At 34.3% G+C, this 17,305-nt stretch overlaps 1 protein-coding gene across 6 annotated transcripts in view; it reads right to left on the bottom strand.

Moving 5' to 3' along the window:
- Window positions 1-2,871: 2,871 nt before the first annotated feature.
- LOC117316410 (calmodulin-beta-like) overlaps window positions 2,872-17,305 on the bottom strand; it is a 129,075-nt gene continuing 114,641 nt past the window's right edge. For all 6 annotated transcript variants that reach the window (XM_033870968.1, XM_033870966.1, XM_033870970.1 and 3 more), the window contains exons 3-5: window positions 8,913-9,056; window positions 7,444-7,725; window positions 2,872-6,610 (exon numbers count right to left, since the gene is read on the bottom strand). In XM_033870968.1, the coding sequence (XP_033726859.1) occupies window positions 6,567-6,610; window positions 7,444-7,725; window positions 8,913-9,056 (470 nt within the window). In that variant the 3' untranslated portion in view covers window positions 2,872-6,566. The remainder of the gene's footprint in view (window positions 6,611-7,443; window positions 7,726-8,912; window positions 9,057-17,305) is intronic.

The following is a 17,305-nucleotide window of genomic DNA, read 5'->3' as shown; positions in this document are numbered from 1 at the left end:
TTCAACGCTGATTTTAACAGTGTCCATTGCATACTACGTAGTTCATATCTCGTTAGTGAATTATAGTTTACTATGTTGACAATATAATTAAGGAATATGATTCCGATTTTGTTAACTTCAGAGACTGGGTTTAACTTTGCGAAGCTGTTTTTTTTTTTTTTTTTTTTCACCAGCAAAAGCTAGACCTTTTTAAGTATATTGTCTCTTTTAGATTCAGTCTCGGTTTTTGTTCTAAACTCTCATTTTTGCAGCATTTACTGCTACTTATTACAGAGAGTAGAAATTTATTGATGACAACAGAGATATCAGAGAATTTGTAGTACTTTAAAGAACGAAATGAGTTTGAATTCAATATTTTTATTCGCACGTGTAGGTTACACGAACCAGCAGTAAAGCAGATATTTATTGTGTCCACAAGTAGTCTACATTTACCGTTACGTTTAAAGAAAACTGCATACGACTGACAAAACCTAAGAATAAATCAGGTAAATTTATTTTAAAAACAAACAGCCTCTGTCTAATACGATAACAATATGATATTTTCTTGATACTATCTAAAGCGAAGAATTGTTTTTATTGTTTTTAGGTGTTTAGGTCCTGATTTTTGTTAGCATATCTAAACAAGCTTGTTTTGAGGGGTTCAACGTATTTGAAAAGCCATGGTCATATGAAAACAAGTATCAAGGATACACCTAACACAACCAAGCACAGGATGAGTGTGCAGTGTGGGTAAGCATTTCCAATAAGAAAAGTAACCTTTAAGACCGTTTATTAAAATACACGGAAGGTCGAAATCGGAAACTGCTAACCAGGTGATGTATAAGATAACGTAGTCATCAATTGCAAGTGTCTAAAAACTTAGTCATAAAATTTTAAGTGTGTTAAGACTTAGTCATTAGTTGTAAGTGCCGAAAGACTAAGTCACAAATTGAAAGCAAGTTGAAAGACAATTGTAATTGTCTAAAGACATGGTCATGAATTGCAACTCCCTAAAGACTGAGTCATCAGTGTTGGTGAAATGACTTAAGATTCATAAGTTGTAAGTGGTCAAAGACTAAGTCATTAGTTGTAAGTGCCTATAGACTTAGGCATAGGTTGTAAGTGTCTTAGACTAAGTTACATTTTTAAGTGTCCAAAGACAAAGTCATAAGTTGTAAGTGCCTATAGACTTAGTCATAAGTTGTAAGCGTCTTAAGACTTAGTCACAAGTTTAAAGTGAAGTATCTAAAGACTTGTTCATCAATTGTAATTATCTAAAGACATGGTCATGAATTTCAAGTCCCTAAAGACTTAGTCATAACTTGTAGGTGAAGTGACTTAAGACTCATAAGTTGTAAGTGTGTAAGACTAAGTCATCAGTTGTAAGTGCCTATATACTTAGGCATAGCTTGTAAGTGGCTAAAGACTTGGTTATCATTTTAAGTGTCCAAAAACTAAGTCATCAGTTGTAACCGTCTTAAGACTTAGTCACAAGTCGTAAGTGAAGTGTCTAAAAACTTGTTCATCTATTGTAAGTGTCTAAAGACTATGACATAAGTTGTACGTGTCTACAGACCTTGACATAATTTGTACGTGTCTAAAAACTTAGTCATCATTTGTAAGCGTCTAAAAACTTGTTCATTCGAAATAGTTTTTGTCTCAACTTGGTCATCAATTGTTAGCGTCTAAAGACTTAGCCACGAGCTGTTAGTTTGATAGTGAAGTGTCTAAAGACTCATACGTTGTTAGTGCTGTGTCAAAAGACTTTAAATATAAAAAAATAATGCTTCTCCATGGCTTTTATCTCTGAGACTTTGATGTTACATTCCTTCATTGTGTAATGTCAACTTACAAGAACAAAGCTCAACAACACAGTTTTATAATACGATTATTAAATTGTAAGCGTCTAGAAACTTGAAGCCATAGACATACGTTGTAAGCGTCTAAAGAGTTAGTCACAATTTATAAATGAAGTTTCTAAAGACTCCTTAGTTGTAGGTGTCTAAAGACTAAGTCAGCAGTTGTAAGCGTCTTAAGACTTGGTTATGAATTTTAAGTGCCTATAGATTAGTCATAGGTTGTTAGTGTCTAAAGACTAGGTCATAAGCTGTATATGACTCATACCTGGTCATAAGCTGTAGGTGTCTAAAGACTAAGTCATAATTTGTAAGCGTCTTAAAACTTAATCACATGGTTTAAGTGAAGTGAATAAAGACTCATAAATTGTAGGTGTCTAAAGACTAAGTCCTCGACTGTAAGCGTCTAAAGACTTAGCCACGAGTTGTTAGTTTGATAGAGAAGTGTCTAAAGACTCATACGTTGTTAGTGCTAACTGTAAGCGTCTAAAGACTTGTTTATAAGTTGTTTGTGTCTTAAGCCTTAGTCATAAGTTGTAAGTGTCTAAAACTAAGTCATCAATTGTAAGCGTCTAAAGACTTGTCCATCAGTTGTTAGTATCTTAAGCCTTCGCCGTAAGTTGTACGTGCCTTAAGACTTACTCATATATTGAAAGTGTCTTAGACTAAGTCGTAGGTTGTAATTTCATAAAGTCTTAGTGATATATTGTAAGCGTCTAAAGACTTAGTCATGCGTTGTAAGTGTCGAAAGACTAAGTCATCAATTGTAAGCGTCTCAAGACTTAGTCACATGTTTCAAGTGTCGAAAGACTAAGTCATCAACTGTTAGCGTCTAAAGACTTAGCCACGAGTTGTTAGTGAAGTGTCTACAGATTCATAAGTTGTAAGTGTCTAAAAGGTTATTCATAAGTTGTGTCAAAAGACTTTAAATATAAAAAAAAATAATGCTGCTCCATGGCTTTTATCACTGAAACTTTTATGTTATATTCCTTCATTGTGTAATGTCAACTTACAAGAACAAAGCTCAACAACACAGTTTTATAATAAGATTATTAAACAACATTTTAATCAAGGTAGGAAATCTATATACAAGTTGAATTTGTACAAACAACTATTTACATATGAAAATAAATTGTGCTACTAGGATCAACAACTAACATTATACATTGGAGACTTCAGCAACAATGTATCGAACATTCGAAATACGCATGCGCAGACACACTCCGTCTCTATAACATGCAAATATATTTGTATATTATCAGGATAACCACACTAGGATATAGATAACTATGGCAGCTTACACAGATCATTCTCAAAACTAAAACCCCACTTAAACTCACTATAGTGTGTTGCGTAAATATTCGAACATACCATTGTTACCCTACATTAAAGCAAATACCTTAGTTTGCTACGACTAGAAATGATGTGGTGTTATAGTACAGTACTGGCCAAAGGTTTTATCTACTAGGAGATACATGTAGATGTAGCTGAATAATATTCTTCAATAATCTACGCGATGTTCACGATAGAGAACGTATCATCTAATTATTACTTTTGAAACGAAATCAAATATTTGTCCTTCTAGTGATGTTTTTTTTTTTTTTTGCTGTTTTTTTTTTTGTTAATATAACGTAAATTGTTTTGAAGCAATGTTGTATGATCTGTGGTATTTAGTAACATTAATGCTTAATTGAAGTTGGCGATATCATAAATTGATCATTATTGGACGTAGATGTTAATTTAATATTTCGTTATATTATTAGTGATGATGTTTGAAAGTTAAACTCCAATCATTTCTAAAAACCTAATGATTTCAAGAGTGCTACATCGCCGACAAACAGTTATTATCATCTATCGAAAAGAATAACCCGTTGTATATTTTTACAATTACAAAGTTACATACTTTAAGCCCTAAAGAAATTTAAACTTCCATTTATAATCTTTTAAATTTAATAATTGTAACAAATTATTCCTCATTCCGAATCTTACTTGCCTGTATATGCTGTATGTGCTATGCGGTCCTTAAGACGATCATTTTAGGGCATTGTTCATAATTGTTTGAATTATTTTTGGTGATAATTATTTGTTAATGGGTTTTATTTCTGTTTTCTTTTTCAGAAGCATTGTAAGTAAGAATTGCCAGGTAGTCATTACTTAATTAACATATTTTTTTTAAAGTTGTATTATTCATGCTCATTCGTGAAATTATATAGATATTACTCTATAATTTATAATACTAGTTCATCTGTTTAATTGTGACAGACTCCCTTTGTTTCGTTAATTTACCGAGTCTAAATCATAAGATAATATCAATGCGGTAAAATTCCTCGAGTTAAACATTTTATCTGAAACAAAAGAAGCACGATTTAATCGTGCTATACAAAATCACAAGATATCTTAACAAACTAATCAAAACAGCTTATCACAGAATATAACAACATCCGTCCACATGAAATGTTGACGACATCCAAAACTTATCCATCTCGAGAAACGTCATTAATTTCAGCTGACATAAGACAATAATAAAATTTTCAAACTATCAAAAGAGACTTGTAGTTTAATATGTATTTGATCAGGTACCGAAACTTTCTTACACTGAATGTTTTATTCATTTGTAATTGTGCATTATTCGAGATTCGGTGTTGACAAATATCAAAACAAAACTGTTAGAGCACCAGTAAGCAACAAAGATATTTAACTTTATATTACTATACTAATATCTAAGAGCAATAAAATACAGTACGCCATCGCTAAATAAGCCATCAGTGTTAAAGCTCATCAGATCATGTGTTTGTTATGTACATGTATGTTTTCTTACACTGATCAGCTGATTGACTCAATGTAATAAAAAAAACTTGAATCTGGTGCCAACTCCTGTGTCTGCTCTTACATCATTTGCTGAAACAAGCCACTACATGATCTATCTGAAATTTAACAACCACAAGCTAGTACAAACAACACAAAACATTCCTCAAACAATTGTATATCGCAGCCGAATAAAATATCTGCAGATAGATTAAACTAAGGGAAATAACTCGAAATATGAAACGCTTATACAACAGGAAAAATTGCAATAAAAGAGGGAGAATATAATTGAAAAGGTGGGTATATAATACATCTACCTGTCATCATCTTTGCTTGGAATGTTATATTGACAAACGAAATATACTTTAATTGGGGAAATCAAATACACAAAGGGAAAAGAATGAGTATTTATAGAGGTAAGTGTATCACAATAAAAAATCCGGTATAAAGTCCATATATATATATATCTTCTTTATAGTATGTCAACATATGGATTATTAGCCCTTGATTTCGCTAAGTGACGTCATTCTTTAACAAAAGATGTATTTATCTTACAACTAAGTCAATTATTCATATCACTACTTTGAAGTACTTATGAAAAGCTTCTTCCATGAAAGAGTACAATAAAATAAACATGTTTCGTCTGACAGGGATGCCATATTGAATTAATTTATATTGATTCGAATTCAGCAAAATATTCAAATGAGCCTGAATTCAGAATAATCAGTGATTGGATAGGTAAGTTTCACTGGATAACGTATATCTGAAATGTGATTGTATCATCAACATCTTTTATGATTCTTTGTTACAAACTGTTTCAGTGTCATAAGTAGCCATATAGTATCAATCCAACGAAAAAGTCTTTTAAATGAATGGAAAAAATCACGTGATAGAACGACAATTTTCACGTGATCAATAAAGAATACATGATCTTAATTTGTTGTGCATATTAAAGCGTTTCAAGCAGATTCTGTTGAAGTTATTTAAAACGTAAACAGAAGTTGTAATGTAAAAGTTATATCCATTCGCTCATTACATATTAAGACAACTCATGATGAGTTATGAGTTTTGAAGCTATAACATCCCTCCTTCAGATACCAGCGCAACACACTTTATTGTGATACGTAAGATCGTGGGTCAATATATGACATACTAAGGGAATCAAATTACTGCTCCAGCCGCCGACCAGTGTAAAACGTTAAGCGTTGTTGCCCTCCTTCACATTGACACATGTGCAATCCCCCATCGGTGTATCAACTGAGCCACTAAAACACCAGTTGTATACGCGTATAACAACGTGTATCAGCTAAGTAACTTAGACACCAATGGCCTAAAATGAAGGATATTTTCAACAGGACGCTCATCTCATTCTATGCAGCCAGTGCCTCTTGCTCTGATCAAAACAAACCAATCAGTCGTCTGTGAGTGCAGCCCCTCACAATGCTCAAATGTAAACACCAACATTCAGCATAGTTCCTCTGTCGGCTATATCCAGATAGGGTTTTCGTTTTTTTTTGTAACTGTGTGAAATTATGTTATTCAATATGAACGAAGGAAACAGTCGACCACTCTGATAGGTAGGTACACTATCTCGGGAAATAGAATATCCTCTTCTTGGTTTGTTTAGCAATGCATATATTCACGACAATATGTTTTGATGCATCAATCCCTTAGCCATTATTTTATACCTACTGTATTTACCTACACGTAAGCACTTAATTCCTTTTCTCTCTTTGTTTTATTTTCTTCCGGAATTCAATGTCAACTTCCTGTTCCGGTAAAAACGAATCACGTGATAATTTTCAGATTTATTCTGAACGAGACATAATGTAAAAAGGAGACATCGGTGTGTTACACCAAGGGAGAATAAGGGAATCGATGGCATCGGCAATAAATATATATATATATATGGAAGAAATGATTGGTCTACTCAGGTTCCGGTACTAAGTGATGCAGAAGCCGTGTAAATTCTGAAACACACAAACAATACTCATTAACATATTTGTATGCACATATCATGTGATCATATATTTACGATATATTTATGACTAATGTGCAGATTTCAAATGACGCTACCTAAATTGGAAAAGTACCTAATTTTAGCACTTTTCATATATATGACCTAATAATATTTTAAAATAATAGTAAATTGCAACTGCCTGATATGAATGTTTGAGATATTATTTAGGAGTAATAAACAGAATGAATTTTATTAGGTTTCCTCTAATTTGTAACTTATTAACTCAAATTTGCAACAAAAAATTGAACTGCCAAATATCTATAGGAAATCGTACCGAGCAACACAAAAATCTTCTTATTTTCTAACATAAATATGAAAAAGTTTATTGAAAATTAATAAATCTGAAAGTTTGAAAATTGGATCAAATGTTAAAAAATTACGCTGGACAGTTGATATTCGTATCAAAGATCTCGGTAAATAAATACTGGTGAACAAGGCATCTACGCAATACACAAAGTGAACCGCAACAAATCATTTATTACATTATACAAAATTCTTCAAACATTTCTATTATTGTAAAGCTCATCTCCAACAAAACGGATTTTTTCCGTTTTCACACCTTAAACTCTTAATTGAATATTGACTGGAGTTGATTAAGATCGTATCGATTTTGCTATTTTAGCAGCTGGTCTTATTAGTACATTTTCAGGAATCTCCATACAAATGGTTTTGTTTACCAGGCATGTAGTTTTTCTCGTTTAAACGATCCTAAATTTGAATTATGGTTTCGTTATTTTGTCGATACAAGTATTCTTTTTCAATAATGTAGGATCAATTTATTACCATTGAAATCAATCATTCCATCGCCATTAAGGTCAGCCTCCTTGAACATCTCTTTGATATCTTCTTCTGAAAGATTTTCTCCCAATCTTCGCATTGTGTATCGAAGTTCATGTTTATCTATGTAACCATTCCCATCCATATCAAATACTTTAAATGCTTCCAACTGTTTCTCGTTGCTAATGGAAGAAACGGAAGAAGATGCTGCAGCGCCATCTACTTCCGTGTTTTGATGCCATCGTCGCATCAACACTACAAATTCATCGAATTCTACAAAGCCATTTTCTGAAAAAGGAATGATTATGCGTATGTAGGTATGAGCGACATTGATAAGATTACATCAAATATTTGCTTATATTTTGCTTTGAATAAAACACATAATATTTTAAAACATTGTTCTATGGATCGCAGATCTAGTCAATATTTTTCTCTTACCACCTGATTTATTTGAACAACAGATCAAAATAGCAACATATGATATTTGTTTCCAACATTTCAAGTTACCTCCCTTACAACAGCAAATGCTACATTTGTAGAGATCCAACCTGTTCTATTCAATCATTTTCAAGATCCCTATAAACTTAATTGAAACCGGTTTTTTTTAAGATGTTAAACATGAACAAATAGCAGCAATGCCTTGAAATCACGTTTAAAGCATTTTAATTTAAACTCCAATCCTGGAGTAGTATCCGGAGATCCGGATTTGAGATATTATTCCCATAAATAATTAAAATCGACGGGAAAAAAACATGGTATTGCGTTCTACTTGGGATCAACATTTATACAAATCCCAAATAGTATATATTCTCGTATTTGATGAATAACAGGAAATCGCACTCACACTTTACTAGCCACTCCGCCATTAGTCTGGACAGTGTTTTGGAAAGTTACAACTATACATTAGGCCAGTAGCTAGAAATCAAGCTGATTAACTCTGATATACAGAGTAAAACCATATTGTAAGTCTTTAGAGAAAAAAATAAGGCGTTTCCTTGTTCTTTTTATAGGTAAATAAACGCAGGGATTATTCTAAATAATATTGTCTTACCTTGTTTTCTTTTAAATTAAAGCTTTGTGTCTTTCATCAATTGAGTTTTTTATACGTAAATATCATAATCAATACACGTATCTGCTGATTTATAATCATTTTTCAGGATGTGATTATTTGGAATAATATGCTCGTTTGTTAGCACATGCTTGAATTTGCGGTATTACAAGTATTCTTCCAAGTCGTTGACTGCATGGATAAGTCAACTGCTTAAAAACAACGTTGCAATCCATGAATTAATTCTAAATAAAAAATACCTTGATGAAAAAAAATATTCTTGGCTTAGAAATCACCCATGTAACATGAACTGTCTAGACCAGTGCAACAATGTTTTCAATAGTGGTTTTAATAAACCTTTTTTTACTCGCACATCTGAGTTTCGATTGTCTGGTATAACACTATGACATGTACAGAAATTACATACCATTGGTATCAGCATTTTTTATCATATCGTCTATATCCTCCTGAGTATAATTATGCCGGAGCATCCTCATCACACAACCGAGTTCCTCACTCGATATTTTCCCGTCATTGTTTTTGTCAAAAAGGTTGAACGCTTGTTTAAGTTCTGAAAACAGACAACAAAACATTGAAATATTCTGACAATGAATAGAATGTTTGGAATCGTTGATGAAGCAAAAGCCGCATTGAAATTTGGATTGCCGGATCCGATTTCATCAACGTTCCTTAACTAAAGAAACTCATTAAATCAGAATTTTCTATAGATATGTATAATTGGATTTATAGAAACAATCGTAGCAAAGGAATTTTGCTGAAATTCTGTAATGCGTTCCTTTAGGAAAACAATAGTAAAGGAGTTTCCGTTAAAAATACTGTGAAATTTGGGCCTGATCTTATTTCCAATGAACTTTGTTATTGCAATATACATTTTGCCCTTGATTTATCAGATATTTTACAGATTACAGATATTCTGTTGTATTTACATTGTGGTAACTTTTTACTTGATATTGTATTTTAGATTCTGTTCCTGTATGTTTATCTATATGTAGATATAATAACAAATCTAAATACAGACACGAATGACATGCCTTTGCACTAACTGTATGAATTTCCTTATCAAAATGTCACAATGCCGTTTTTTAACCTTCCAGCTAGCGAGCTGACAAAATATTCTTGAATTCCAATGGGTTTTTTTAGTCAATGCGTGGATAATAGCAACAGCCATGTGCCTTCATATATCTGCACTAACTTATCATTAATAATAACCAAGGTATGTTGTTATGGTTTAGTATTATTTAACATCGTTTCAACAGCTAAGGTTATTTAAAAGCGGTCTCTCCTGTTTGGAAAATGTGAATTTTGGTTCCAACGGCATTTGCCAACATACAGCTTCCTGTCATATCGACTATAATAACATTAAAAACACTGACCATTGCCTTAATGGATTCAATAGATACAAAAATGATCGGGGAACCCACCTGGTATCATTGTCATGTCGAAACTACTTGAAAAAATAAGTTTTCAGAATGACGAGTGCCGTTTTGGTTTTGATTGTCGAACGTCCTTTGAAATAACAATAACAGGAACATTACATATTGTTTAACGTCCTATCAACAGCTATGATCATTTAAAGACGGCCTCTCATTTGTGCAAGATGCATGAATGTAGTGTATAACTGTGTCATTTGAGAGGCTGCGGTGTGTTCATGTTTGTCTCCCATTGACAGCACGGAATTAATGACTACTTTACTTTGTAGTTCCAATGATGTTATGTATGCTTCAATATCACCATTACCTGTTACTGTCAAGTACAATACACATACATATGTATAGATAAACATGATATATATACACACTATAATCTTGGTTCTGGTGATATAAGTGTGCTGAATGTATTTACATTTTGAATTTTCACTAATTTTAATGTTGGTCAATGCGAAATAAAACAAACTAAACGCATTATGTATAATGGATTCTCTGAAGATTAGAAGTGAGAAGACTAGGAACCGACATTATATCTAACCGTATAAGCTCCTAAACAGCACAATTTATCATAACATAGCAGGGATCTGGCCGTGGGTGGTTGTACTCCGCAAGACTAGATTACGAGGATGTCCTATAATGCCGAGTTAATGTACGAGAAAATCAATGTCCCGATGTAATACAGAGGAAATGTAGGTAATCCGTATTGATAGACCATCACTTTGTTATCAGGAAAAGCTTTCCCTCAATAAAGCGATGTTTATTATCAACACGGCTATTGAACTTAGAATAGAGGTTTATAACATGCTGAACAAACAAAACGTTCAATCCGATCGCAGTGATGCAGAAGTCCTGATTTCAAATCAGAACAAAAAAATAACAAAACCCTATTTTAGTATTAGTTGTAGTGCGTCCATGATTATATTAAATATGTTTTATTGCAGGAACAAAGAAATCAGGTTTTGAATTATTAGTGATTGTTGAATTAATGTAACCTAAATTCCGATGACTACATGCACCAACTCGGAATAGTTATATGTAGGGCAATGAAGCGAGGGAGGTTATATATATATGTCAATGAAGTGAAGGAAGTTTTATATAGGACAATTGAGTGAGGGAAGTTACATGTATATACAGGGCAATGAAGTGAGTGCAGTTATATATAGAGCAATGCATTATAGGTTATATATAGGACAACGAAGTTATGGAAGCTCTGTCATTAAAGAGAGTATGAAACGAAAGATCGAGGGAACATGGTAGTAATAATCAAATATAAAATCAAGATTTCTACTGCATACAACTATTTAAACACCGCATTTGCACAAAGCTTTAATCCCAGGTCTCATAAAACTCATATTGCGTAACTAATTTCTGTGTGTGTCCATTACTTAAAACCTAATCTATCATATTGCTTATGTACTGAAGCAAAATGATGGAAGCAGCCCTTAGCGATTTGCCTGGTTAAATTCAAGAGCATGACTCACCAGGAACATCTGAAGGACGCTTCGAGCAGCTAATGGTGAGGAAATTGGGTCTATATATAGCCCAGGTTGGTCGATTAAAGCATAGACAATATCTCAAATCTACATGCTTCTGGTACCTGGCCTTCAGCCATATTCACTGTTTACACACATTCACGGTTTAATTTTGATATATGTGCAGAAATATCCCTACAGCATTCATCACAGTGTGTGTTTATTTACATACTCTATTCCTAAATAACAATTCCGGCTATTTTAGCTGTTACTCGTAAATACAACATTTACGATATGCAGACATTGATAAATGTATTTTCTTATTGATCATCACTATTATATTGTATTATTTATGTTTAACAAATTCATTTTAGCTAAGTATATCTGAATGTACATGCTCATATTTTTAAATACAGAAATTGTACATTAAAAGTTATAAAATTGATTTTTGTGAATTCTTTTTATCAATTCTTCATATGTACTTTAGGGCTTCACTAAATATCTGATTATGCTTTATGACGTCTCAATGGCAAACCACGGTAAATTGTAAGTTGCTTGCCTAGCAACTAACATTGTGATACTTTAAGTTATGACGAAAATCGATTAGCTCGTTAATGCATGATTTCGGCCGTTACACTGGTGCAAAATGACGTACAGTTTGCTATTCAGCTTCCACTTATATGTAAACAACATATCATGCATTACCATGTATCGACATGCACTGGTTAAGGCATTTGCAGCCTTTTAAACAATTCTGGTCATTGTTAGATAGGATTATATCATATATCAGCAGCAGCTGACGTATCATCTATCGGTGGATAAGAAAACATGGATTCCAGATATAAACATATATGGATAAGAACTGAATAACATTAAAAAAAAACAAATAAAAAATAAACAATTAAGAACAAAAAACAAAAAACAAAAAAACAAAAAGGGAAAATAAAAAACCCGGTAATCATAATACAGTTTATGATATAATGTTAATATTGTTAAACATTCGATCAGCGTTTACAATGACGTCATGAGAGAGTATGAATGTTCACGTTCACGTGCAATTGAAATGCTCTTTAGGTTTATAAGAAGTTTTGCTCATCGCAAAATAATTTTCTTACACAAATAAATGACTACAGATTTTAGTATCAATAATGACAATAACAAATTCTGATACGCATGCAAGATATCACACTACTTTATACGGTCAGACAATGTCAAATTACCAAACAAGGATGATAATCATTGATGTAGAAGATTACCACAGACATCGCCATTGATAAGTCTAACGGGGAACTGTCACAGTCAATTCAGAAACGGTCATTGGGAGATTAAAGATGATTCTATACTCAAAGGTGGAGTAAGATCAATGTAAAATAAACCAAATCAGATAAACTCTCTGTACCACACTTATCCACGGTTCCCGATGTGAGAGTCTTCCCTTGTTTAACACTAAGTGATCAAAGGCAAGATATTTACGCCATCAAAATGACCAGTGTTACAAGCCTGTGCATTGATCAAACATGGACCGAGAAATGTATTATACTACCGTTTTGATTATTTACCAGACAATAATACACTGGCGATTCTGAAAGCAATAGAGTGCAGTCATGTAAACATGACATCAGACAGACTTCCGTCGTGTTTTGTGACAGAAGAAAGACTTCCGCAGTGTTATGTCTGACAGAAGACAGACTTCTGTCGTGTTTTGTGACAGAAGACAGACGTCCGTCGTGTTTTGTGACAGAAGACAGACGTCCGTTGGGTTTTTGAAGACAGACGTTCGTCGTGTTATGTCTGACAGACGACAGACTTCCGTCGTGTTATGTCTGACAAACGACAGACTTCCTTCGTGTTATGTCTGAAGACAGACGTCCGTCGTGTTATGTCTGACAGACGATAGACTTCCGTCGTGTTATGTCTGACAGACGACAGACTTCCATCGTGTTATGTCTGACAGAAGACAGACTTCCGTCGTGTTATGTCTGACAGACGACAGACTTCCTTCGTGTTATGTGACAAAAGACCGACTTCCGTCGTGATGTGTGACAGAAGACAGACTTCCGTCGTGTGATGTGACAAAAGACAGACTTCTGTCGTGTTATGTGAATCAGAAGACAGACTTCCGTCGTGCTATGTGAGACAGAAGACAGACTTCCGTTGTGTTATGTGAGACAAAAGACCGACTTCCGTTGTGTTATGTGAGACAGAAGACAGACTTCCGTCGTGTTGTGTGACAAAAGACAGACTTCCGTCGTGTTATTTATGACAGAAGACAGACTTCCGTCGTGTTATTTATGACAGAAGACAGACTTCCGTCGTGTTATTTATGACAGAAGACAGACTTCTGTCGTGGTATGTGTGACAGAAGACGAATTCAACTTGTGATTCCTTTCTGGGTACAATTCCAGAATCATCTCCTTTTGGTATCAACTGTTACAGTGTGATTTGGCTTTAGGACATTTTATTGATTTGATATAAAATTTATATAGCGTTAAAATCTTGTACGAATCTACGAGATCTAACAAAACAAACACAAAACAAAAAAAACAAGAAACATCCACGTGCAAGGAGTGGTTGACTGAGCCGACATACGACAGCATGTGTTAATATCTTTTCGCCACACCTTTAGGAAACACAATTCAATTAGAGAAATTCTTTCTTCTCTGGAGTTAAATTAATACTCTGGAAATAGGTTCGTTTATGTCTCTTTCTTTGTCGTTTTTATTTCGATGACGTCAAACGGGGTATATTTCTTGTTTAAACGTTCTTAATCATCGGTATTCCTTCAGGCATACAACAATTGATATTTACACCACCGACCTCACATCACACAATCATTCAATATAGACCGTGCAATATTGACTAGCAAATACATAGGCCGATACGTTTATTTCCATGCAATATCGGCAATTCCATATAACTCATATAAGAGCATTTTCACACATATACACACATGACCAATGACCTTTAAAAGTTCCGGACACAAACATACAAATGTGGTGGTGATGAACTTCCGGTTGGCCAGACATTTCCCACACGTGGAGTCGTACTCCCAGGACGGGTCTGACCATACCCAACATGTGAAATAAATTATGTATCCGATAATTTCGTTTAAGTTAATATTCAAATATACATATATACATGTACTTTCTATTATCTGAATCATAAAGTTTTCATACGACTGAAAAGCCTTCAACATTCGGAATTGTTTCTTGTTCTTGGCACCTTGATCATCTTGATAGATGCCTATACAGTTACCTGCTTTGTGTGAATCAACATGATAATAGAAAGCAGTTTTCATCGATATATCTGTATATATAATAACAAAGGAATGTATTTTTGTTTTTTATTTCTGCCATGGCCGGGTCTCGAGCTCAAGGTATATACCTCATATTCGCCTGTTCCAGAAATATCAAGATCTTATAGCGCAATTCGACATCCGTAACATGATATGTTTTAATGCCGTAGTGATAAAAGGCAACCTACTCTGACATACGATGATCGACAGCGAGTGTACATGTACAAAAGAACAGTTATTTGTTGCTGCGATATGGTTTTTCGCTGTCGGCAATTGTATTGACCAATGCGACAGATACTTCTATTAGAGGATATAAAGCTATGGATCGCAATGCATGTATATCAATACGAAAATGTATATACATGTAGGTGTGACAGACATCATTTTAAACTGTACGCCTTTAAAGAAAACAAACAATATATAACTTCCATTGTCTAGACCGAAACGTGTTGTGGTTCAGGACTTGCATGGTGATTCAAAGTTTAGAAAACGGTTTATAATACCATTATAGAAAATACGTTATGAGTGAAAAGAGTTGATTGGAAGCCTAGTGTGGCGCTCAAACATGTTTGAATAGCCGTACCATCATAATTACAGAGGTTATTAGCTTAGAATCTACTTCGTTCGTACGCTTTACTGGTTAGTTCCTTTTAAAGAGTTTGAAGGATCCATTATCGGTACCAACAAACATACATCCTGCAAACCTACATAACCCGCTTAGTAATTTCGATTTGTCTAGACGCTCCGTGCTCTCAACAAAACTGGCTTTTCTTCGTACCATTCAAACATTTACAGGATCGGAATGCTTTAGAAAGAATTTTCAGTCGTTGCCGTGCTGGCAGTGTGTCAGGAAGGGCAGAATTGGTACAATTACCAACACATGGTCGGCTAAGTCCTCGAAATGCATCAATACGGTACTTGCTGACCAGGCCTGTATACCGGTTTTACTGAGCATTGCCTAGTCAGACAGATAGATCGACATACCAGTGGAACAAAAGAGAAAAGTAATAGGCCAAAATCGAAATTTACGTCAGATATAATGAGACAACAACACAGAAATATTTACACTTGCGTTACATTGCTTCTAAATGAAGCTAGCCCACCCCAATGTGTGCAATTGTTGATGTTTACACGAGGTGATTAAGATTGCACAAGAATACAAGACACAACTGTTAACAGAACAACTTGTCTAAAAATCACAGCTCTTGAAAAAATATTTTGTTTAAAGTGTTTAACGTCCTTGTAACAACCAAGGTCATATGGGAGCGGTTGTCAAGGAGACACCAACAACCAAGGTCATATGGGAGCGGTTGTCAAGGTGACTCCAACAACCAGGGTCATATGGGAGCGGTTGTCAAGGAGACACCAACAACCAAGGTCATATGGGAGCGGTTGTCAAGGAGACACCAACAACCAAGGTCATATGGGAGCGGTTGTCAAGGTGACTCCAACAACCAAGGTCATATGGGAGCGGTTGTCAAGGAGACACCAACAACCAAGGTCATATGGGAGCGTTTGTCAAGGAGACACATATAGTAGGAAAACAACCGCTGAAATACAGAGCAGTAGGGAAACAAAGGAAAGATTTCGATCACAAGTATTGAAGTGCTGGCAGAGGGTCTATTTCGGTTCTTTAATTTTGCCTAAGTAGAAGATACGGACGATTCTTTAGGGGGTCCCGTTATGTCGCTTTCTACAATAAACATGGGTGAGAAAATTATTTTAGGGATATCCACTAATGCAGTGAGAAATAGCACGCATTTCTTTTCCGCTCCTGCATGAATTGGTTGGAAATGAATTGTTAGATAAATTATTTACAAATGTAAAATCATATCACATTAAAAAAAAAATTATTAAATAATTCTGGCGGTAATGAAAAACATCTTGAAATGAAAACAACCTAGTTCCATTCAGATGCCAAATATGCATTTTGTCGACTGCAACTTATAACCACTGAATCCGTCCGCGGTCGATTCCTTCGGAATGTTCTACATCAACCGGGATAAAGCGGGGCAAGCTACTAAAAATGCTGAGGCTTCAACTGAATAGAGTTAGGAAGAGTGGAAGAATATTTAAAGGTTCTATTAGAATCTTACGACCTGCACATACGACCTTCGATACCCGAACTTCCGGTCTCGTTACTGCTAGCTGCACAATGACCATGCAGTATTTTCTTAGAAAATGCAATTATGATAGACTTGAATGCGTATATATTATCAAAAGAAATTATCAGAAAAAATGAATAAAAGCATTCCCTGAATTGCAGTGTCACTCTCTTTGAACTATATTGCTTATTGTTCCTAAATGACTATATGCATTGATATATACTCTTTTTGGGACAATATATACAAACATTTATCTGAATTGTGAGTGGATGGGTTGGTGCTATAACAGTCTTAACGGCCAATCAATACTGCAAAGGTACAAAACAGTTATCAGAAGAAAACATAGCTCGCCAAGTGGGTAAAAATTCAGAATAATGTCAGCAAATGTAGTACAAATGGAAGTGTGTTGTCACAAGGAACATGCATTTACATGCATTCCAAATATGAAAGCTCTATCTTGTACGGTTAGCAAACTTTAGTCAAGGTTAATTTTTTTTTCA

The sequence above is a fragment of the Pecten maximus genome, chromosome 18 (genome assembly GCF_902652985.1).
Source record: "Pecten maximus chromosome 18, xPecMax1.1, whole genome shotgun sequence".
Taxonomy (NCBI): domain Eukaryota; kingdom Metazoa; phylum Mollusca; class Bivalvia; order Pectinida; family Pectinidae; genus Pecten; species Pecten maximus.
This window is presented reverse-complemented; position numbering and strand designations above follow the sequence as displayed.